This window comes from Drosophila albomicans, chromosome X (assembly GCF_009650485.2).
Source record: "Drosophila albomicans strain 15112-1751.03 chromosome X, ASM965048v2, whole genome shotgun sequence".
Taxonomy (NCBI): Eukaryota; Metazoa; Arthropoda; class Insecta; order Diptera; family Drosophilidae; genus Drosophila; species Drosophila albomicans.
The window spans coordinates 33,291,091-33,315,825 of record NC_047627.2 but is presented as its reverse complement, the minus strand read 5'-3'; the positions used below and the strand labels follow the sequence as shown (position 1 = coordinate 33,315,825).

The 24,735-nt window shown below is 37.8% G+C and overlaps 1 protein-coding gene across 4 annotated transcripts in view; it reads right to left on the bottom strand.

Moving 5' to 3' along the window:
* The window catches only part of LOC117576610 (broad-complex core protein), a 43,008-nt gene that overhangs the window by 12,655 nt on the left and 5,618 nt on the right, over positions 1 to 24,735 (bottom strand). For 2 of the 4 annotated variants that reach the window (XM_052004597.1, XM_052004605.1), the window contains exons 3-7: positions 20,786 to 20,974; positions 20,298 to 20,718; positions 19,888 to 20,218; positions 19,671 to 19,816; positions 19,002 to 19,052 (exon numbers count right to left, since the gene is read on the bottom strand). In XM_052004597.1, the coding sequence (XP_051860557.1) occupies positions 19,002 to 19,052; positions 19,671 to 19,816; positions 19,888 to 20,218; positions 20,298 to 20,718; positions 20,786 to 20,974 (1,138 nt within the window). Of the gene's footprint in view, positions 1 to 2,147; positions 11,658 to 19,001; positions 19,053 to 19,670; positions 19,817 to 19,887; positions 20,219 to 20,297; positions 20,719 to 20,785; positions 20,975 to 24,735 lie in introns of those variants that run through there. The other 2 variants (XM_034261515.2, XM_052004600.1) reach the window with 2 other exon arrangements.

Below are 24,735 nucleotides of genomic sequence, written 5' to 3'. Positions count from 1 at the left end.
TTACAATATATTTGTTTGCAGATGTGTGCGTGTGTGTGTGTTATTTGGGTGTGCGTGCGTATTGCATTTGCTAAGAAAAAAAAAAACATATTAAAACGACAAACGACAAAAAAAAAACAATGAAATGCACTATACATACATACGTATGTACATATGTACATGTATGTGTGTGTAAGTGTATGTTATTACTTTATATGCATTAATGCAAATTGGTATGTTCGACCCAATGATTAAATATTCAAATGCATCGAGAAATGCTTTAAATATGAAATATTCAATTAAATTAGTTTGATGCCATCGTCATCGTCATCATCATCATCGTCAGAGTCGTCGCCTATTTCTTCTCTCCCCTATCTAACTATGCGTTTTCCACATTGCTCTGCAATCGGATATCCACTTAATTAAGACGATAATGAGTCTGTATGTGTGTGTGTGTGTGTGTGTGTGTTGCTTTCTCCGCTCTATGAAAGTGTATTGTATGTATTGTAAAAGTATGTGCATACATATTGGCCTTAATAACACATCTCTGTTAATTGGTAATTTGGTATAGAAAATAAAAAAAAATATATATATAAACCTAATAAATAGTAAGTATAAACATCGGATGCGTATACATAAATTAAATAGCTTTTCAGACTTTTCGTTGTGCCAAAAAAATATTTGAATTCCACTTTCCACTACCGCGAATGTACATTCATTCATTCATATGTAGTGATGTACGTTTGATGTACATGCACCCAAACATAAGGCTGTATTTAAAGTGCCTCTAAAAATACATTTAATGTAAGTTTTCGGGCTACAGAAGCGCACTCATACATCGTTTATCCATTGAGATGTTTCATACGTTCTGTTCATCGCCTAATTAGAAATTGCACACTTAACAATAATGCCGTTCAATTGACCATTTTTGTTGTTTTCTTCAGTGTTTATGTTTTGTTTTTGTTTTTGTTTTTTTTTGTTTGTTGTATTTCTTTTAAGATACTTTTCAAAAGTTCAGTCTTGAAAATCAATGTAATTCAAAATGAAATCTTAAATACTGCGCTTAGTTCAAATTTTGATTATTCGTTACAAAAATTCCAATCCTCAGTTTCTAAACATATATATCGTATATACGCCAATTGGTAAATATATTAGGAATTGGATTAACTAATAATATAACCCAGGGCAAACAATTTTCTCCTCTCTCCTCTGTCTCTCATAATATTTCCCTCGGTCCAATGAAATGAATTTGTTAAACACAATTCGCTTTTTGTTTGTTCTGGTAAAGGTAGTAAAAATGCCTTCATTTTATGTTTGCCTGTCAGACAGATAATAAAAAGTATTTTTTTCGAGATTTAAAATTTTCCGTGCCTAAATACTATCAGTCCTTGTCCTTGCTATTTTGTGTGTTTTTGTTTTTTCTTGATTTTTCGTTTTCTTTTTGTTTTTGTTTTAACAAAATCGAATCGTTTGGTTCAAAATGTGTAAAATATGAAAATAATTGAAGCTAATGCGCATCACCGTCGTTAATTATTGTTATTATTATCATTATTCGAATTAATATTATTAGTTTGAAAATTGCGAATGGCGAATTACGAATTACGAATTACGACCATCATTAGGATGTACTCTACATATGTATGTATATTTGATAGTATGGATGAATTATACCTTCACGAAAATATCCTTAACTATGTACACAGTTTTAACAAATTATTCTTTTCTTTTCTTTTACAGATTTCTGTGTGCACTTCACTCAAGAGTATGCTTAATACACATATTGATTTTTGTATTGGGGTAAGTAGTATTTGTGCACTAAATTCAGTTGATCGAAATTGAAATTGATTTATACTTATTACGCCTTACGATTACATCATAGTTGTGTACGACAAGCAATACATATGTATTTCTATTTTACACGTACATCCACACGTACATCATTGTATGTATAGCATTGGGGATAGCTTAGCTTAACATTGTTTGGTTTTATTGTACATTTACATATACATACACATATATCTCATATCTATATTTTGTTTACGATTACATCTATTCTTCATCTTCATCTTCTTCTTCTTCAAAAAAAAAACGGACTCACACATACGCGTATTCTTAACTTTATGTTTTACACTGCTCTATGAGTGGTATTTTTCTTTTTTCATATATACTTTTTGTTTTGTTTTGTTTTTTTTTTTTTGCTTGTATAATTAGATAGACCCTGCTACTCATTTCAATGAACGCTTTCTCTCGTACATTGCATTGTTATTAGTTTTCTCTCCTCTCTGTTTATCATTAATTTTTTTTTAAAAATACCCTAAAAAAAATTATGCGAGCAATCGTATTTTGGGTTGTTGTACATTGAATGCAAGTTGATGTTGCTTTATGTTTTCTGTCTGAATGCGGTCAACTAGCAGTTAGAGATGGAGAGCAATCGATGCTCATATCGATATCCTATCGATGGCTTAAAATTGACTATCGATGGTGTCCACTATCTCCACCTCAACATTAGAACTCTTTGTGATTTCAGTTTAACAAGTTTGTAGTCAGGTCAGAAAAAAAGATGTGTATGTTGGGCGATATTATTGGCGACTATCGATGGCACTATCGATGGCTAAATCGATAGTTCTCCACCTCAACTAGTAGTATTGTCAAATATGTGTGTGTGTGGAAAGATCAATCTGTCAATCTGTTATTATTTCCTATCTTCAGCAAGTAATTCTTCTTGCTCTGTGGTTATATTATGCGACTGCGAATGTGGTTGAAATTGACGATGAAATTGTAATCGGATCTTTACAGTTCGATAACTCTCTCGCATATCTGTCGCTTTTCCGTCTATTTGGTATTTGGGTTCAGTTTTAATGCGTTTTTAATCGGGCTAATACTCAGTGTGTTATGGGTGGGAGAGTATGAATGTGTGTGTGTGTTTTGTTTTTTTTGTTAATTTCGTTTCGTTTTTATTTTTGGGTAACAGTCTTTTATGCTTCGCTCGGTTGGGTCAAATTTTCACAGGTCTTTCCTTGATTCAGTTTCTCCCTTATAATTTGCTTATTTAACACGCTACCGCAGTTGGCTTTGCCGATTTTTGTAAAAAAAAAAAACAAAAAAAAAACAAATCACCGCGTGTCCTACTCTCTATATACTCGTATATGTGTTCTACGTGTAGCATTCTCATAAAAGATTCCCTTTTTTTAGTTTTCTTTTCTTTTTTGTTTTTGTTTTTGTTTTATACTCAAGTTTGTAAAAAAATCACAGTTTTTCTTCTCATTTGCCTAAACAGTTTCTCTCCGTCTCTTCGTCTTCGTCTTCGTGTTCGTCTCTCCGTTATTCAGTTTTTGTTTTCTCAGTGTTTGCCGAAATAGCTATTGCAGTTTTCACTAGGTTGAGATCCAAAGTGCATACGAGTATATGTATGTATATATGTATGTATGTGTGTGTGTGTGTGTGTTTATATATCTATACAGCTAGTTTATCCGATCGATGCGATGTTCAACGTTTCCTTCGCTCCGGTTCCAAATTGTCCAAAACGTGTTTCTTCTCCTCCATCCTCCTCCTTCGCGAGTGTGCGTGTGCGTGTGTGTGTGTGTGTGTGTGTGTAGCGACTTAACTTAAGATGCAAGAGATCATCTCATTTGTGTAGCATACTTTTCAGCGCTTATTGGTCTAGATCGTCACATTTGTTGTGTAGCATACTTTTCAGCGCAGCGCACACTTTCGAGCTTATTGGTCTAGTAAATTCATACGTTCGTAGGGATGATGATGCGGATGCGGATGGGAATGTGGATGCGAGTGCTGATGCTGATGCGCCGTCAGATGCGACAAGTGATGCTGCTGCTGCTGCTGTTGTTGCTGTTGCTGTTGCAAGTGCAAAGCTCGTAGCTCGGCGACGCCATCCGCAGCTCCGTAAACGCTGCTCCCCTGATCCATTTGCGTGAGATCGACCGTTGGGGTGCCGCTCCCTCCTCCCACTCCCACTCCCATTCCCGCTCCCATTCCCGCACCACCGTAATCGCCAGCTACAGCAGAGGAGCCGCCCGCTGCCGTTGCAGCCGCTGCCGCTGCTGCCGAGTTGTTGAGCGCAACGTGGAACAGCTGCTGCAATAGCTGATGCTGATCTTATAAGAAGTCTATGCAGGGCTTCACTATGTTCGGCGACGACTGCTGCTGATGCTGCTGATGCGCCGCCGCCAGCTGAAGCGTTGAGCTCGCATTCCCCCCCGCCACCGCCGCGGCCCCGACAATCGGCGACAGCAGCAACTCCGCAGCTGCGGCTGCAGCAGCAGCGGCCGCTGCCACCGCCGAGTTGCCGCCCCCGCCGCCACCCGAGACGCTGTTGTTGACGGCCGCCGCAGCGGTCAGAGAGCTGAGGGACTGATGCAGCCGACTCCCCGGACTTCCCGCCTGTCCGACACCGACCCCGACGCCGGCGCCGTGATGGAAATACGAGTGGTGATTCTTTTGCCGGCGATGGTAGATGCTCTTGTGGTTGTTCAGCGAGTTGAGGGTGCGAAAGACCTTGTGGCACAGATTGCACACCGCATTGTTCAGCGGCTGCAGATGCTGCTGCTCCTTGTGGCGCTTCAGGGTGAGCTTGGTGCTCAGCAGCTTGCCGCACACGTCGCAGCGATGACACGCGTTCAGCGGCAGCGGCAGAAGCAATCGATTCGCCTGGGCCACATCGCTGGCCCGAGCGGAGGACAGCAGATTGTTCGCTGCATTCGCTGCGGCAGCCGCTGCCCCCGCACCTCGTCCCCCGCTGCTGCCAGCGGCCGACAACGAGGGCGAGAGCGAGGCGCGTCGATGGTGCTGATGATGCTGCTGCAACAGGTGATGACGCTCCAGGGGCGAGGAGGCGCGGGCCAACGCATGCGCATGATGGACGGCGGCCACCGAGGAGAGTTCGTGATGTCCGTGCAGCGGATGCTGATGGGGATGCTGCTGCTGCTGCTGTTGCTGTGCCTGCTGCTGCTGCTGGTGGTGGAGCATTGACAGCGGATGCTGGCCAAAGTGCGGCGGAGGAGCCGGATGTCCGTGATGCGGTGGCGGCGGCGGTGGTGAACCTCCTCCTCCTCCTCCTCCTCCCTGCGTTACCTCTGACGCCTCTAAGTCGCGTTCCCTTTCGCGTTTCCTTTCGCGCTCCCTTTCGCGCTCTCGTTCCCGTTCCCTTTCGCGTTCCCTTTCGCGCTCGTGTTCGCGCTCACGCTTGAGGTATGTGGGCGAGGGGGAGGGCGTGCAGCTGTTGCTGTGCAGCGGCTTTGCGTCGCATTGCGAGGATCGCGAGAGGCTTCGTTCGCTGCTGCTGTGTGGATCATTGTTGTTGTTGTTGTTGTTGTTGCTGCTGTTGCTTCGCTCTCGCTCACGTTCGCGCTCTCTGTCGCGTTCTCGTTCTCTTTCGCGCTCTTGTTGTGGATTATGTGTTGTGGAATGATGTAGTTGTTGTTGTTGTTGGAGTTGGAGGTGGTGTTGTGATGTTTGCTGTTGTTGTTGTTGTTCTACTTGTTGTAGGTTGTTGTTGTTGCTACTACTATTACTAGGGTTGTCACTACCACCGGGCACTATGACGCCGCTGAGTAGGCTGGTGCTGCCACCTATATGTCATATAGGAAGAGAAGAAAAAAAGAGACAATAGTGACTTTTCTGTATATTTGACTTTGTTTTGTTGTTTGTTGTTGTTGTTGTTTTGTATTGTATTTTGTATTTGTCGGTCTGTTGTATAGAGAGATTAAACTGATCATGACAAGCATCACAGTTATTCTCTCTCTCTCTCTCTCTCTTCGTCTCTGTCTGTCGGTCCGTCCGTTCGTTTCTTCGTGTTCCGTTAGTTTGTGTGTTTTTGTCTTGTGGTCTGGTTTCGTGTGTTGTTTTGTGTTCGTTTCATTTCGTATTTTGTATTGTTTACTTTACATTATTACACTAACAAATCCAGGCTCAAAACAATTTTTTTGCTTTTTTCTTTTTCTTTTTGTTTTTGAAATTGTTTCTGTTTCTGTTTCATTTGCATTTCTTTTTTGGTTTTTGGAATAAGATAAGATTTTGCTTTGGTTGATTTTTGAATTTGAATTTTGGAATTTAACAATTTGGCAATTTTGCAATTGCTTTCGACGCTTATTCTTCTCTCTCTTTTCTTTATTTCGTTTTTTCTTTTTGTGTCGCATTTTGAAAAAACATATGTAAATAAAATATTAATAAAACTGTTTTTTTTTTTTTTTTTTTTTGGTTTTTGTGGCTAATTGTGGAATTTTTTTTAAAGACGCATAAGTTTCGTTCAAATTTTTGGATTGATTTTGGACAAAAAATATGTGTAGTTTGTGAATAGCTTTTTAGCCTTTTCCCTTTTTGTATATTTCTCGTTGTTGTTGATTTTTTTTGTTTTTTTTTTTGGTTTCTTGGCTTTCACGTGGCTGACGACGCAGTTGCTCTTAAGCACTTGTGGATGCCCAAAAATTCATTGTGTGGCATGCCACAAGGCGGCAAAAGAATCGAAATCGAAATTGGAATTGGAATCGCAATCGAATTAGGAATCGAAATTTGAGAAACTCACCGAACATTTAGTCGTGAAATGTGAATAGGATCGAAAAGATATATTAGATCTTTTGTTGAAATATGTGATAGATCGATGCATACAAATATATCTATATATATCCATGCAGATATACACATATATATCGTATATAGTTTCGATTGAACCAATCATTGGTAATTTCTTGGAATTTGTGTGTTCAATTTTCTTGAATAGCTTTAATACCAATTGTTCTTTGTTGTTTTCTTGTTTTTCTTTTTGTTGTTGTTGTTGTTTTTAGCAAAATTTTGAAACATGTTTGGCCTGATTGATTTGTTTTGTATATTAAATGTTTTTAGTATGATTATTATTTTAATTTTTCTTTGTTTGTTCATTATCGGATTTTTAATTTTTGATTTTGTTTTGTACTTGTTATTATTTTTTTCTTTTGATTACTTGATTTGCAAGTACTACTATATATAGTATATATATAGTTTTCTTTTTTTTCTATATTGTCACTAGTGTCTCTTTTTTTCAAACTCAAACGCAGCACCATTTTGCCTCTGTGTGTGATGCGGTTGGTTCAAATGTTTTCATTGGTTGATTAATTTGGTTGTCATGGTTAAAAAAAGAACCAAAATGTACCATTTTTGTTTTTGTTTTTGTTTTTTTTTTTTTTTTTTAGAAAAACGTGCATTTCAAGGCGGGTCAAATTTGTAGTTGTAGGGGCGTGGCAGGGGGTGGAGGGGAGGAGTACACAATTAGATAGATGTTCACATCGCCGTCATACAAACATATTATGACGGGTTAGGGGAGGGGGATAATATTAAAAGAGGAGGATTCTGTGACTGTATATATATAACATATATGTGCAATATATATCTCTATGTGTGTGTGTGTGTGTGGGTGTGTGCATGAATGTATGTATGAGTGTGCGAGTGTGGAATGGATTGATACTTAACGCTTTGCTGCCCCATTATTGTTGTTGGTTTGTTTGGGGTTAAGGTTGGGGTGAATTTCGGGGAATACGGGGAGGATATTTTTGCATAGTATAAGTGTATAAGTATTAGTAATTGTTGCTCAATTGTTGTTGTTGTTGTTGTTGTGGTAAATAGGGAGAGACAGATACTTAAGTAACAAATAAATTTGCATCGCACATTCGACTCTCGGTCGCCCCGATTGTGACGATTGTTAATCATGTTATATTATGTAATACGCGATTGCTGTTATGTGGTTGAATAATAGTTGTTGTTGTTGTTCTTGTTGTAGCCAGCTTATTAAAAGAGGAGCTTAGCTCAGCTCAGCTCGGCATAAAGAAAAACTTGTAATTTCTGCACACAAAACAAATATATCGATATACATCGATATATCGATATGTATATAAAATGAAAGCAAAACAAATATATCGATGCATCGATATTTATATAAAATGAAAGCAAAACAAATATATCGATATGTTCGAATATCGATATATCGATATACATATATAGAACGAAAACGACGACAAAACAAAAAACGTATATTTCATCATATAAATCAAGATTTGCTTTTTGTTTTTGTTACAGACTTGTTGTTGTTGTTTGTTGATGTATATTAAATTTAATACATATGTTTGTGTGGCACATTAAAGATATTCTTGTATACGTGTGTGTGTGTGTGTATTGTGGTTTTATGTATGTTGAAGACACGAGCGAGAGCGAGAGAGATATACACATAGAGAGTGAGAGAGAGGGGAGAGAGTGGAGAAAGTGGAATTTCATATGATCTGTGATATTGATGAACGATGATGGAATGGATGGCTCAATTTCGTCGATCGACCTAAATTATCTCATTAGTATGTATGTGTGTTTGTGTGTGCGTGTGTCGCAGTGTGTGTGTGTGTGTGTGTCAGAGTTATCGAATGCCTCGATCACAGAAGAGTTTAGAGCTTACTTGCAGTAGTGATCGGTGATCGGTGATCGGTGATCGTTGACAGTAAGTTGGGTAAATGAAATATTCGCGTTTGATGTGTAGGTTTTTATTATTAATAATTAGTTAATTAAATCAGTAAGTATGTATAATCGAAATGTACTTCAATAATTACTGTTACTGTTGCAATTGCTATGTTACATTCAAGTCCTTCATTTGCATTTATATATACCAAAAAATGTATCGCTTCGCATCGTATAATTTCAATGGATGTAACATCGTATATATATGTATATATATAGTATGTAGTATATAGTATATAGTACTTGGTGCAGTGTTTATGCATAGTATGATCTGCTTTAGGCGTTGCTCTTATCCATATATATATGTATATTGTATATAATATTGTATTGTATTGTATAAAGAACTATAAACTAACGAACACAGGTGCACTCATAAAGTATCCGGTTAACATATGCCATATGTATGCATTGTATGTATCTACAAATTAAATCTTTTCACTTAAAGATAGTCTCTCAAAAAAAAAAAACACATTTCTAATCTAGATGTTAACAAATTTGTCATCAATCGATGATGTTTTGTAATCTTAAATTACTCGTAAAATATTCTCTTTATATATACGTGTGCGTGTGTGTGTGTGTGTGTGTGTGTGTGTGTGAGTGTGGTTTCTTACCTAATCTAAATTAATGTCGCAATTGGTCGGTCATTCGGTCGGTCGCTCTCCCCTCATAATATTCTTATTATGTTTTAATCATAAATTTTAATTGGATAATCAAATGTGTGTTGTTGTTGTTGCTTATCAATCTAACTAACCAACTAGCTATGTATGTATGTATGTACATGTGTGTACCAATAGAAAAAAAACGTTTCATCATCATCATCATCATGATAGCTTGGTCTCTCTTAATTCGGTAAAAAACTTGCACAAGTTTGCTAATTTGCGCCTAGGCTTATGTTATATTGTTTTAAATTGTATTTTATTAAAGCCATTTGAAGAATTCACTACCGGCACCTTTGCAATTTTATCTCTCTACTATATATTCAGATCATAAGAACCATACAAAAAAAAAAAAAAAAAAAAAACGATTTATGTATATATTATGTATATATGTATGTAATATTGTATATTAAGAAAACTGAGTTGTAAGTTGTACATTTTTTCACATCATTCGATCGATCGTCGATCGGATGGGTCCCGCTCATCAGGTGTTCGGCTTCTCCCGAAGCGGCGGTGACGAGGGCCAAAAAGTCTTAGTAATGCTAGCTAACTATATATGTATATGTATATATATATTTATATATCTAAATCAGGTGTGTCCAAACTATGCTTAAGAAAACTGCAATAATCCATAAATGCATTGATGCGAGAAAATGTTCTTTGAAGAAGAAATTCAGTCAACCATTTTGTTAGACACGAACGACAACAATGCAATGCATTCAGAATATCTCTGCTAGTTGTGAATCCAATGCAAGTGTTGTTGCTTAGCTTGCCGAGAGAGGCAGCGAATGAAAAGAATGAAGAGAGCACACAAAATTGTTCTTGTAATTGCCATTTCATTTGCTTAAGGTGAATCCTATGCAAGTGTTGTTGCTTGGCTTGCCAAGAGAGGCAGCGAATGAAGAGATTGCGGAGAGCGTGCAAAATTGTTTTTGTAATTGCCCTTCTATAAACTTAAGGTGAATCCTATGCAAGGTTTGTTGCTTGGCTTGCCAGGCAGCAAGGCATCGAATGAAGAGAATGAAGAGAGCACGCAAAATTGTTCTTGTAATTGCCATCTCATATGCTTGCGGTGAATCCAATGCAAGTGTTGTTGCTTAGCTTGCCGAGAGAGGCAGCGAATGAAAAGAATGAGGAGAGCACGCAAAATTGTTCTTGTTTTTGACTCTGCTCTTCGAATATCAATGAGGCGCGTATGCAATGGGCTTGGACATGCCTGATCTAAATAGTATGAAAACTGAAAAGAGATTTTATCGTCTAATTGTTGTTGTGGTTCCATTTTGTTGTCGCTTAGAACTAGAAAAGGCAACTAAGTGATTTTAGTCTAGATTATAAGATATATGTATGTATGTATGTATGTATGTATGTATGTATGTACGTATGTACTGCTGCTTGCAATCTGTCTCTGTGTGTACATCAACGGTGACATCGACATACACATGTGTGATGTACGGTCTCGTCTCGTCTCGGTATGCAGAAAGAAGCACCATTTCTTGTCCTCATTCTCTCCCATTTTGTTGTTGTTGTTGTATTTAACACCTAGCCTAGACTACATATAAAATAGTTGTGTGTGAGTGTGTGTGTGTGTGTGTATGTGAGTGTAAGATTAACTGTCGAGGAAGAAAAGTGTAGAAATCTAATATGACAAACTTAACAAAGGAGGTTTCTTCTACATAATATTTACTATGCTTTGCTTTTTCTCTTGATTTTTCTTAATTGTTCGACCATCACCATAACCTCAAAAGTTGGCATTCGTCGGGGGCAGGTGATAGTCAAAGTACATGAAACCCTATGAGGAGGAGTGATGATTCAGCTGCTGCTGCTGCTGCTGCTGAGGATGGTAATAACTGTTAGGGGCCTGCGGGGCATTCGGCTCCTGCTTGGGCTGCTTGAGATTGCGGTGATATATGCTCTTGTGATTGCGCAGACTGTTCAGCGAGCTGTAGACACGCTTGCAGATGTTGCACACCGGCTCCTTGGTGGGTCGCATGTGTACGTTCTGAATGTGCCGCTTGAGTCGGGTCAGCGAGCTGAGGTTCTTGTTGCACGGATTGCACCGGAAATCGTCGCCGCCACTCGATGCATTCAGACTGCCCCCCGAAGTGTTCAGCGTCGAGTTGTTCAGCGAACTGTTCGCACTGCCGCTGGTCGAAGCCGAGGCCGAGACCGAGGCATTCGCCGTGGCCGCCATGTTGGCCATAACGGCAGCAAACATCTGCTGCTGAGCTGTTGCCGTTGCATTCGCTGTGGGTGGACTGCATCCTAGCATTCCATTCGATGTCTGATTCCCGTTGCTGTTCAGCTGATGTTGTTGTTGTTGGGGAAGTATAGAGACTCCGCCTCCGGGGTGTGTGGGTGTCATTCCATTGCCACTTCCATTGCCATTTCCATTGCCATTTCCAGTGCCATTCCCGTTCCCGTTTCCATTGCTGGCACTGTTGTTGTTGTTGCCTGTGCCCACTGAGACATTGTTGTTGCAGTTGGCTGCGAATGTCGAGAGATTAAGCCCACAGATGCCAGAGGCGTTTGTTATGGCTGTTTCATTTGATGTTGATGTTGAGGTTAAGGTTGATTTCGAGGTTGTTGTTGTTGATGTTATTGTTGTTGGTGATGTTGATGTTGTTGTTGTGGTTGTTGAGTTATTGGGTTTGTTTGTTTGTTCAGAGTATGACAGGTAGTTGTTGTAGTAGTTGTTGTTGTTGTTTATAAACATGTTGCATTTTTTGTTGTTGTAGTTGTTGTTGTTGTTTGTTGTTGTTGTTGTAGAAGTTGTAGCATTTGTCGTCAGTTGACCTGACGACAAAGTAGGGAAGAAAGTCAGAAAACGTCGCATTAGCCCAAGGACAACGAGTTTAAGGTTTTTTTATTTTTTGAGGGTTTTTTTTTGATTTTGAATTTCGAATTTCGAATTTTGTTGATCTTTTATCAGTATTTTGTTTTTAGTGATGGGGTTTTCGGGAAATTATTATTACTTAATAGTTCGCAAGCATTTTTTGCATCAAATATTATTAGAATATATTATTTGTTTTTCTCTTCTGTATTTGATTTTCATTTGTTGCTTTTCGGATTTCAAATTTGCAATTTAACTTTGGATTTATTTCATAGATTGTAATTGTAATTGTAATTTACAATTCAACATGTTTTTGTTTGTTTTGGCCTACAATATTGTGATTTGAGTTTAGTTATTGTTGTTATTGTTGGATGATCGATTTGGTAAACACGCTAGAAAGGAACTGAGGATCAGACACGCTGATAAATACAAGTATATATATATATAGATATATATTTAAGTGAGAAGTGGACATATAAATTTCTTCGCTTCGTTTTGATTGTTCATGGCGTCGACACACGATCTTGATGAATCTGCTGATCTGCTTTGATTTGCTCGCCAACTACAATTTGACGCATTTACTTTAGACACATACAAAAAGCAAGTAAAGTAAATGCGAGTTTCGAGTTCGATTTCGAGTTCGAGTTCGAATTGCAGTCGATGAAGTCTCGCAGTCGCAGTCACAGTCACGGTCACATTGTGTAGTACATATACATATATACCAGAAATATACTAAAATGCTTGCATATATGTTAACATACTTTGAGGGAGCCCTAAAAAGTATCGATACTCATACGGAAAACTACTCGTCATATGTTTATTGGTTATTGATTTTCTTTTGCTGTGCTTTTATTTTTGCTTGTTTTAATTTGGATTCGCTTTTGACCGCTTGTTTGTTACTGTTTTTGAGGGGGATTAATATTGTATTGTATTTGTATTATTATTATTCTTTTTTTTTTTGTTTTGTTTTGTATTTTTTTTTTTTTTTTTGTTTTTGGTGTTGTAGTTGTATTTGTGGTTGTAGTTGTGGTGGTGGTTGTTGTTGTTGTTTTTGTTGTTGTTGGTTTTTGGTTGTTGCAGTCGTTGCCGCGGGGAACGGAGGACAGTGTGTGTGTGTGTGTGTGTGTGTGTGTGTGTGTGTGTGCGTGTGTGTTGGCAATATACAGAGAGAGAGAGAGGGAGAAGGAATAGGGAATCAAATAGGGTAAAACTTTGTGTGTGTGTGTTTCTTTTCATTTTGTTTTGTTCAGTGTATTTATTTGTTTGTTTGTTTGTGTGCGTGTGTGTGTGTGCGTGTCTGTGTGTTAAACACCATCACCATAATATATTCATTCTTGTTGTTGTTGTTGTTGTTGTTGCTGTTATTGTTTCATATCTTTGGAGTTGTTTTTGCTTTATCATTTTACTTTTGTTGTTGTGGTTGTTGTTGTTGTTGCTGTGTCTCGCGCTTGTGTGAATGTTCATATGTATGTGTGTGTGTGTGTAGGTGTGGTATATATGTGTGGGTGTGGGATATATCGTGTGTCACTTAAATAAAGGACTAAAAATTAACCATTTCCAAATTTCCTTTTATCATAATCATTATTATCATCATCATCATCATCATCATGTTGTTCATCATCATCATTATCAATGTTTCAGCACATTCATCACAACTTCCGATGCTCAACTTTCCGTTTAACAATTTTTAGTTTTGTTTAAATACTTTGTGCAAAGAGTTTTTTACATTTCAAATTAATTTTTTTGCTTGCGAGGTTTTGGGACTTTTTTTTTTGTTCTTTTCTGTTGTTGTGCAGGAGGGAAATTTCGTATTTTTTTTTGGTACTTTTTGTTGTTATATTTAGGTGTATCCTAATAGCATAAGATTAGTTTCGACTTAGGCATAATACAAATAAATTTTCGCTTATTACAACAACTGCATAGCAATTTCTATATTCGAAAATCGAAATAATTTTAGGATTTAGGTTTTTCATTTTTCAAAAATTGCTGTGCAAGTTGCTTTGATATAGTATATCATCAATAGGTACAGTCGCAGTTGCCAATAACAATAATCGTAATAATAATAATAATAATCATAATAATGTTTGTGCTTAAAACTTAACTAGAATGTGTGTTTGTGTATGTGTGTGTGTGTGTCCACAATATTCCACCAATTGATGAACTTAAAATTAGTCAATTTTCCTTGTTGTTGTTGTTTTTAAACTAAATTCTAAGCTGTTTGTGTGTGTGTGTGTGTGTGTATTTGTATTTGTATAGGTTTGTTATGTAACGGTATTTCGCATGTGTTTAAAATAGCAACAATTTTACATATAGGGAGAGCGTAATTTAAAGCGATTTCTCATACGTGTGAAGCTTGGTTTGTGTTTTTTTGTTTTGTTTTTGTTTTGTTTTTGTATATATGTATGTATCTATCTATGATATCGTGTCTTCTCCGATGTGTTGGGCAAAGCACAATTCACAATTGCTTTCTCAAGTTGATGTTGTTTTCTGTTTTTTGTTTTTGTTTTTGTTGTGTGTGTTTTCTTATCGATAATATTGCATATTGGAATAATTCGTATGGCAGTCGAAGCGTGGCTTCGAGTGGACAGTGGAGAGAGTTGTTCTATACGAGAACACAGTGGGGTTAGTACGTATAATTTGCAAGTATAAATACATTTGTTGTTGTTGTTGTAGTAAAGCGTTAGTTATTTCATTATCATCAATTTGAAGTTAGTTTTTGGTTTTTAGAGATTGTAATTGCGTGTATGTGTGTGTATGTGTATGTAGGTGTGTGTGTGTGTATGCGTGATGTATGTATATGTATGTAGGTAGCTGGGTATGTATGGCATGTATGTATGTATGTATGTATGTGTGGATGTATGTATGTGGATTAGTAGCTCTGATCTCGAATTTCTTTCAATTTCAATTTTTAGCTTTCTCATTCTTTTCGACTTTGTTTCTGTTTCTGTTTTGCCTGCACTTTGAAAAGGAAGTGAAGAAAGTGAAACCCTTTTTTTTTGCAATTCTCTTTTGACTGTGAGTTCACGTGTGTGTGTTTGTTCGCAGTGTGTATGTGTGTGTGTGTTAAGGGGCGAGTGAAAATCGCCGAATTTGTTGTTCTTTTTGTTGTGCGCTTTGTTTCGTATTCGTAAGTATTCGATTGTGTACGCACACACATACATACACCTATGTACGTACGTATGTATGTATGTATGTATGTAAATGCCAATGTTATGCCTTTATTCCTATTTCCAATATTCGCTTTGTTCCCCTTTGACTTTGACTTTCAGCTTTCGACAGTGGAAGAAGGGTTGTGGGTTGAGGGGGGTGGGGGTTGGTGTGCGCTGTATTTGTATTCGTAGTTCGCCAATACTAAGATCGAATATTTGCATGTGTGTGTGTGTGTGTGTGATCTCAATTCAAATCTCAATCTCACATAAATATGTGTTTCGACGTCGGGGGTCAACAAGGTCAGAGGTCAGAGAGGGTGGGGGGTGGATACTTATATTAGATATAGGTATATATTAGACGTACGCTTACAATAGAGTTGTGTATGTGTGTGTGTGTGTGTGTTTATTTGTTGTTGTTGTTGTTGCTGCCGATTAATTTGAGAAGCGATTTCGCAGTTCTCGTTGAATCTTGAAGCCATATTCCGTTCGATTGTTTAAGAAACGAAAGCGGAAGCAGAAACGGTAAACGAAAACGAAATCGAAAAAATGACAAAACGGAAACAGAAGACGAAACTGAAGACAACAACATAAAAAGAGAAATTCGAATTTGAAGCAATTAAACAAAAAACATATTTGTTGCAATTTGAATTATTTTTTTTAAAATTGATAATTGATTTTTGTTTTTGGTTTTTTTGATTGAATTTGATTTGATTTGATTTGGGGGAATAATTTCAGTATTAGTTTGTTTTCAATGCAAATACATATACGTGAAGCTTTTCTTTTGCTTTTGCTGTTATGATAATTTTTAGGGGATGTTTTTCTTTTTTGTTTTTTTTTTTGGTTCATTAGGGGGAGGGGTAAGGGTAAGGGGGGGCGGGGGTCGGTTTGGAGAATTGGTTACTTAGTTTTAGACACAAGCACGACGACGTACAAAGTAAATGAAAAATTCAATACATAATTTGTATATAAGTATATATTCGATCGATCTTATAATGCGTTGCATTTTACACAAACACAAAAAAATTACACCAAATGATGGTATTCAAAAATGTACTTATTGTTCTTGTTATTGTAGCTGGATGTTGTTTGTTGTCAAGTGTTGTGAAATGGATCAAAACCGAAAAATGAACTCAAGAAATGAAGAAAACAAATTTCGGAGCATCTTGAGGTAAGTGGCAAGTTGCACTTTGAAATCAATTCGATAAACAAACAAACAAACAATAAGATTAGCTTAATTAATAGTTAATGGGAACAAAAACACAAAAACATAAACATAAACACATATTATGTTAATGCTAGAAATCGAAAGCACTTCAATTCGATTTGTCTATGAGTGTGTGTGTGTGTAAGTGGTGCATATGTGTGTGTGTGTGTGTGTGTGAGGTGTAGTTGGCTGTTTGGATTAAATACGAATACAAAATTAGCACACAAATAGAACGAAACGTAACGCAAAGAAACTAAAACTAAAACTAAAACTAACGAATGCGAATACGAATACGAGAAATGGTAAATGACAAAAAAAAAAAAAAATAAAACACAAACGAAATATGCGGAAAATGTAAATTTCCCTCCTGAAGTGTTGTAGATACAATTTCGCATCTAATCTGGTATTTTTAAGTATTTTTTTGGTATTATTTTGTCATAGAAAGCTTGCTGTTCATTTCCAATCTGGTATTTTTTAAAAGTATTTTTTTGGTACTATTTTCTCATAGAAAGCTTGCTGTTAATTTCGTGTCTGATTCTGATTGTCTGGTATTTTTCAGTATTATTTTGGTACTATTTTCTCATAGAAAGCTTGTCTGGTATTTTTGTAGTATTTGTTTGGTTTTATTTTCTCATAGAAAACTTGCTATACATTTCGTATCTGATTCTATTTCGAATCTGATTCGGATTGTCTAGTATTTGTTTAGTATTATTTTGGTATATCATTTAAGGATTTTGTGTATGAGCGGGAAAGCGAAATATTTGTATGTCTGTGAATGTGTGTGTGTGTGTGGGATAGAGAGAGAGTGAGTGATAGAGCAATAGAGGGAGACAGAGATAGAGATAGAGAGAGCGAGAGCGAGCGAGCGAGCGAGAATCGAATGTGGCATTATGACGTAGTAGAGTATAGATCGTTGATTCTGATTCTGATGCTGATTTAACGTGTGTGGAGGACATGAAGTAAGCCAAATGAACTCTCGAAGAACTATCTAACTAACGGAACACACTTCTTCTTCTTCTTCTTCTCGCATTTAGAAGCAAAAGACAAGCACCAAGGAGCAAACACTGAACTCAACTCAACTCAACTCAACTTTGGTCTAATAATTTGGTTTATCCGCTCGCAGCGAGCTAATTATGTGGAGCTAATCTATGGCACGCATGTGCGTTATGCGTTGCATGCCTCAGTGTTGTTGGGTGGCATGCCACAAAAGCCGCAAAGCTTTTACGAACTGGTTTTTAGTTGTACAACATGCAAAACTCTTTGCATACTTTTAAGCGCGCGCGAACTTCTAGTGGCAAGTGGGGGGGGGGAGGTGGCATGTGGCATGTGGCAACAAATTGTTGCGTCCTAACCGCAGCATAACAGCCTCAATTAAAATGTACGCCACATATTCCAAAAAGCGTGATGCGGGGAGGAATTTTGCTAAACACTTTTGCGGCAAAGCTTGACACTTTTGTCACTCGTCAGAGTTCGTGCTGAGTTCATTAGTTACACACACACACACACACACACACACACACACACGCTCTCTATCTCTAGGGTTTAAGTTAAGAGGAGGGTCGAGGAGGGTTCAGTGTTTGTTGTTTAGCGCTTGCATTAATTGCTTGGATTTCAAATTTAACATTATCATCAACTTCTTCGTTATCTTTGGCATCGCTGATGCTCAGCTTGGCGGTTTTTCTGCTAACAGCTATTTCCTAAACTAGTTCTTCTTCTTCTTCTTCGTCTTTTCGCGTGACGGAAATAAATGAAAACATTTACCATCGAAACAATCAAACAAGAAAGAAATTTTTGTACACTTTCGGTTAGATTAGAAGATGCAAACGAACGAACGAACGAAAAAAAAAACAAAAAAACGAACGACAACGATTAAAAATTGAAATTAAGAGAAAGAAGAAAAAAAAAACCGACAAAATAATGAGCAATTAAATTAGATATTTGGGTTTAGTTGTCTGTTGACTTTTACGTGTTTATTATTTTTGCAATTCTAATGAGTCCACAACAAAGATGGCCCAGTGCCTCACAAACTTGGATCGGGATAAGTTAATACCAAAGTTAAGATACCAAAAAAAGTATCTCCCATTTATAGATATATCTAGAATGTGTTTCGACGGGGCGAACTTTGCGTGGCATTTCTTTTTGTTACTTTTCAAATCAAACAGTATGACGGAAATAATCGATTGTGGCGCAAAAAAAAAAAAATAGGTAAAAAAGTAATCAAAATACGAGGTACGAGTAACGAACGAGGTACGAACGAGGTACGAGTTTTGTATTATTATTATTTTTATTCGTGTAGGTAAAATAAATCAAAAGTTAAATCAAATTGTAATCAACACACATATATATAGCCGATTTGTATATGCATGTACGCATTTACATATATGTAAAGTATGTTCTCAAGTAAAACAAATGATACAGACACATTTCTTCAACGTTCAAAATATATATTTTTGGAATTTCTTCTATTATTATTATATTTTTTTTATTTCTTTCTTTTTTCTTTTTTTTTTTCTTTTTTGAGGGGGAAGTTTTCTCTTTTTCTTTTTGAAATTTACTCTCTGCTCTGTATGAGCATAAATATATTTTCTTTTTTTTTCTTTTGTAATTGCATTTGATGTAAAAAATGTAATAATGAGCTTTTGAGCGCAAATAGAGCGAAACAATAGAGGTAAAAATATAGAAATGCTTGGACTCACCTTGTGGAGAGACAGCGAGTTCGCCAGATTGTTGCAATTGTGTGTTGAGACCTGGAAAAGGGAAGCGCAGGAAGTAGGAATATGAATATAGAATACTTTGGTGATATTTCCAACTCTTAAGTATACTGACAACAAAAACAGATCAAGTTCTACAATCACGAAGACTCGTCTTACAAATTGCGTTCTTTTAATGAAGATCACTTTAAGAAATAACTTCTTTAGATTAAGACCATTTGTCCAAATTTGGCAAGTAAATAACAAGTTCATCTTTTGTTGATCTTGTAATAAGAAAGAGTCTTGAAACTAGAAGATTTGTTTCTTCTTATATTAAAAGAGTTTTCCAACATTCGGATTTTCATGTTCTAAACTGACTTTAAGACCCAAATCTTGATTTTAGAACTATGTTAATTTTGCAGCTTTAAATGATAAAGTAATAAAAAGGTAGTAAAGACATAAACAATAAGATTTGATACATTTTCGATCTTATAATAAGATTTTTGATCTTGAAACTAAATAATGTTGTTCTTCTTATTAATAAGAACTAAGGTCTTATATTAAATGTTCTTTATTAGGATCTTTATGACCAAAATCTTTTGGTTTTTCACTCTCTTTAAGACCAAGATTGATTTAAGAACGTTTAAGTTGTAGTTATTTTGTGTGTATACGCACCAAGCAAGGCTGAGTGATCGAGATTGCTTATGGGAAAGTTGAATGCGGCACCGGGAAACAGTTTGTTGTCAGCTGGCGACATTATGAATGGCGGTGGGGCATGGTGGGAGGTGAGATTGTCACCGATCTCATCATCGTTGCCAGAGCTGCAAGAAGAAGAGAGAAGTTCAAGTTGATTTTCGATGATCAGGGATCAGGGATCGCAAAAATATGTCACCTCAAGGAGCCTTTGCCGCCGTCGCCGCTGCTGGAGCGATTGGCGTCGTGTTCGCCAGTGGAATCGTTGCTGTGCTCGTCGTTGGCATTCGGATTGTTGGCGTTGTTGTTGGAGCAGACGAGCTCCATTGGCTCCGACTTGACGTCATCGACGCCGCGGGCCAAAGGCGAAGGTGTTAGGCTGCCGAGTTTCTCGCTGATCGAGATGCCGTTCGAGTTTCCGTTTCCATTTCCGTTTCCGTTGTTGTTATTGTTGTTGTTGTTGTTGTTGTTGCCACCAGAGTTGCCATTGCCAGAGTTGCCCGAGTTGCCATTGCCAGTGGGTCCATTGCCTACACATAGAAGAAGAATCGAATCAAATCAAATCGAATCAAATTGAATCACATTCCAAGTCTTCAATCTCTGACTTACGTTTCTCCTCCTTGAGCGGCGGTGTGTTGTTGTTGTTGTGGTGCTTGATGGTGCTAAAGTCCGCGGGGGTTAGCTGCGGCGATGCACTGCGCGGGGCATGCAACTGCAAGTCCGGGCTGTTGTTGTTGCTGCTGGGCAAACCGTTGTCGGAGCTGCGCAACCGCTTCAGAGCCTGCGATGTCTCGTCTCCCGAAACGCTGCCGCGATGCAGCATCGCCATCCGCTTCAGCAGATGGTTGTTGATGTGCTGCGGCAGCTGTGGCGGCGGCGGTGGCGGTGACCCGGCCCCGCCCTGTCCCTGGCGGCTGCTGAACAGCGTGGCGCCTCCGTCATCGTGCAGCGCCCCATGATGTGGATGTGGATGTGAATTTAACGGAGTGCGCACTCCGGCATTGGCCAGGTTCTGGATCTGTGCCAAATGCTACAGGGGAAGCAAAGGGAATTAGGAATCGAGAGAGAGGTGAGGGTGAAGGAAAGAGACTACTTACGCTGTGCGTGTCCTCGGCCTGTTGCTGTGTCAGTCCCGAGACGCGCAGCACCTCGGCGGTCTTCAAGAAGGACTGCAGCGACTTCTGGTGCACATTCACCTCGCCGTGGTAGATGAACTCCACCAGCGAGTGCAGGTCCATGAAATTCACATCTTGCAGCAGTATGACGGGATGTTTACAGGGTGTGCTCTGCAAAATGATTAAGTATACAATACATTAGTTTGAGAGTACTTCAATATAACGTTAGAATACACAGAGGGGTTCAATTGAACTGCCAACTTCTCTTAATAGAAAGTTAAGTCTGGTTTTTAACCTATGCTTAGCCAAGACACAGACCATTAAAATGGCTTACATATAAAGCAGCGAATATTAATTGTATTCTAAAATCACTTCAAATGCAATATTATTCAGTCTTTTCTCGCTTTGAAGTGTCTAGCTTAACCATTTTCTTATATCATCCAGTATTCATTTCATTTATTTCCACTTATGCTTAGCCAAGAGACAGACCAGTGCTTTCAACCTATGCTTAGCCAAGACACAGACCATTAAAATGGCTTACATATAAAGCAGCGAATATTATTTGCACTCCAACCTCACCTAGATTGCCATATCATCTATTAAGTGTCATTTTCCTATATTATTCAACCTCTTCTGCATTCATTTTAACTTATGCTAAGCCAAGACATAGACTAATACTTTGAACCCACGCTTAGCAAAGACACAGATCAGTGAAATACATATACATATAAAGCCTAGAATATTATTTGTACTCGTAATGTCACCTAGACTGCATTATCATACAGGCCTCTCTCTTTCAAGTGAAATTTTTTATATTATCGAGGCTTTATCGCATTTATTTCATCTTATGGTTAGCGAAGACACAGACCAATGCTTTCAGCCCATGCTTAGCGAAGAAACAAACCAATCCCCTATAATTATTTGTATAATATAGTCACCTAGACTGTTATTATTGTCTATTACTAAACTTCAAGTGCGAAGTAGTAGAAACTCACATCTATTATCGTGTTTCTATCGCATTTATTTCAATCCTTGCTTAGCGAAGACACGAACCAGTGCTTTTAGATGTACTTTGAAATGTGTTTCTTGAAATAAATTACAATTGAAAGCCAGTTTGCATTTATTTTCGACACTCTGATTCACTTCGTTCAAGTATGCACTCTTTAGTCATGCTTCTTTAGCTTCTATTATCGAGTTCGAGTCGCTCTGCAGCTGACCTCCAACTCCAACTGCATCAACAGTCTCGCTTCCTTTTCCTCGCAACGAGTCTGTCTCTCTCTCTCTTTCCCTCTTCCTCTTTCTGATCGCCCGAATGTGTGAATATATATAGTATGCAAGTGTGTACAACACATGTGTATGCGTATGTGTGTGTATCATTTATCAAGTGGCAAAGCCAACAAAGGGCGCGTTGTCTGCTGCCTAAAAATTGGGTCAAGTCTCGCTGATTTTCTTTTTCTTTTCCTTGTTTTTTTGTTTTCCTTACTTTACTTTACTTTTTGCTGTATTTATTTTTGTATTTTGCAGTTTCTTATTATTGTTTCGATTGTAGACATTACAGCCTCCGCTCCGTTTCGTTTCGTTCCATTCCGTTTCGTTCCCTTCACTTCAGTTCAGCTCAGTTCAGTTCACTTATCCCCCAGGGCGTTGTGAATGCGTGTGGAATGTGACGGACAGACAGAGACGGACTGAGAGACGGAGAGACGAAGAGACATGCTTGTCTCCCTTTGCCTTATTTACGTTTATGCATTTATGTCTGTGTGCTTTTTCTGTGTAATCGCGTCATATATTTGCTTCTATGTGTGTGTGTGTGTGCGGCAGATTGTGAAATCGAGGTCAAGACGACAGTGATCAAGTGATCGCCTCTGCAGCAACGAAACTTGATTTCCAGCAGAGCGAGAGGAAGAGCGAAAGGGAGGGAGATGAAAAAAAAGGGTCTGCTGTTGTTAGCTTTCTCTTCTGTGCCGGATTCTGGCAAAAGAAAAATGCAAATGCGTAATTCTCTCATGGTAAAAAAAAACATGAACTGAAACTAAAACAAATTTGAAAAATACGTAAAGTGTATTCATTTAGCTCCGGAATAGCACTATATTTCTAGCTAAGATTCATCTGAGGAACTTTCTTCATTTTACGATAAAATATATAAATTCATTCAGTACTAACTACAGTATTTATTATTCCCGATCAGATGATGTGATCATAAAAAAATTGTCAAAGTTATTCAAGAAATTTGTTTGCTTTTTTACTTTTACTTTGGCTGGCAATCTGGTATATTTTGCACTCTATGATATATTTTGAATGTTGTACTATATCTATACACCAAGTATATAATTTGTTATATTTTTAGTAATATTGCGGTATATTAAGTTGACATATGTTGTCTTTCATGGTTGACAATTTGGTATATTTTGCACTATATGGTATATTTTTAATGTTGTACTATATCTATATACCAAGTATATAATTTGGTATACTTTTAGTAATATTGCAGTATATTAAGTTGACATATGTTCAAATTAATACCGCACTATTGTCTTTCATGGTTGACAATTTGGTATATTTTGCACTATATGGTATATTTTGAATGTTGTACTATATCTATATACCAAGTATATAATTTGGTATACTTTTAGTAATATTGCAGTTGACATATGTATGTTCAAATTAATACCGCACTATTGTCTTTCATGGTTGACAATTTGGTATATTTTGTACTATATAGTACATTTATAATGTATTACTATATACATAATATAGTTTTTAGTATTTTTGCGGTATATTATTTTGGTATATTTCTAAATTAATACTGAACTGCTCCAAAATCATTCTTGATATATGTTTTGTTCACGTGACAATTTGGCCAGAGAATTTCTGGAAATGCAAATTGCAAAGACTTTGGCAAAGTGTTAAGGAGGCGTTGTCAGCAGAAGAAGAAGAATAACAGTTACAGTTACCGGTTACCAGTTACGAGTGCATTCAAAATCTGTGTTGAATGGAGGCCAAAAGAAAAACACTTTAGCCCCGCCCCAAAAATGGTCATTAGCTGCTTGCCACTTGCCACTTGCTGTATGTGTGTGTGTGTGTGTGTGTGTGTGTGTGTGGAGGACACTTTGCTGTTTTACACCTAATTAAAATAATGCGCTGCAGTTAATTAAATATTTATGCATAGGCACAAGGGGCAGAAACAAGATCAAGCGAAGAGAGAAAAGCGAAGAGCGAAAAGCGAGTAGACAAAGTGTCGCGACCTAGGCGAGGATTGGGAGCAGACACAGTGGACACTTGGTTGCATGTCCAACTGCCTTGTCGTTGTTGTTGTTGTTGCATGTATTTCAAATTGAATTCACAAAACTTCTGCGCTGACTGTTGTATTGTTGCATCTGCCAACAAAGTTTTGTATACTCGCTCTCTCTCTCTCTCTCTCTGTCTTTCTCGTACTAATTTCTTGGTATATAATTATTTTAGCATTTTTTATGCCGCCTCCCCCCGTTTCCCGTTCTGTTTGTTGTGCCTGCCCGTCTTATTGTTGCAGTTGCAGTCGTTGCCTTTGCATTCTGTTGGCCTTTTTAACAAATTAAATGCCGACTTTCTGTTGTTCGCAATTTTGTTGAGCCTTCATTATCATAGAATCCCCCCCCTCCCCCTTCCCCTTCCACCCCTGAAAAGTTGTGCAATTTATTGGCTGGACAGCTTGTAAAGTGGGTGCAACTCAGAGTACGGGGCGTATACGCAATGCACAATCGCAATGGGGGCAACCATTAGGAGCGACGATGGCACTAAATGGCCCAAAAGAAACGCAAAGTTGGCCCATTCTTGTGTCTCGCAAAGCAAAGTTGATGCATTAAGTTAAGTTTGTGTTGCCGTGTCTGTTTGTCTGTTTTGCGTCTATAATTTACAACAAACGAACTTTTCTATCATGTTAACAAATCACGTCGAGA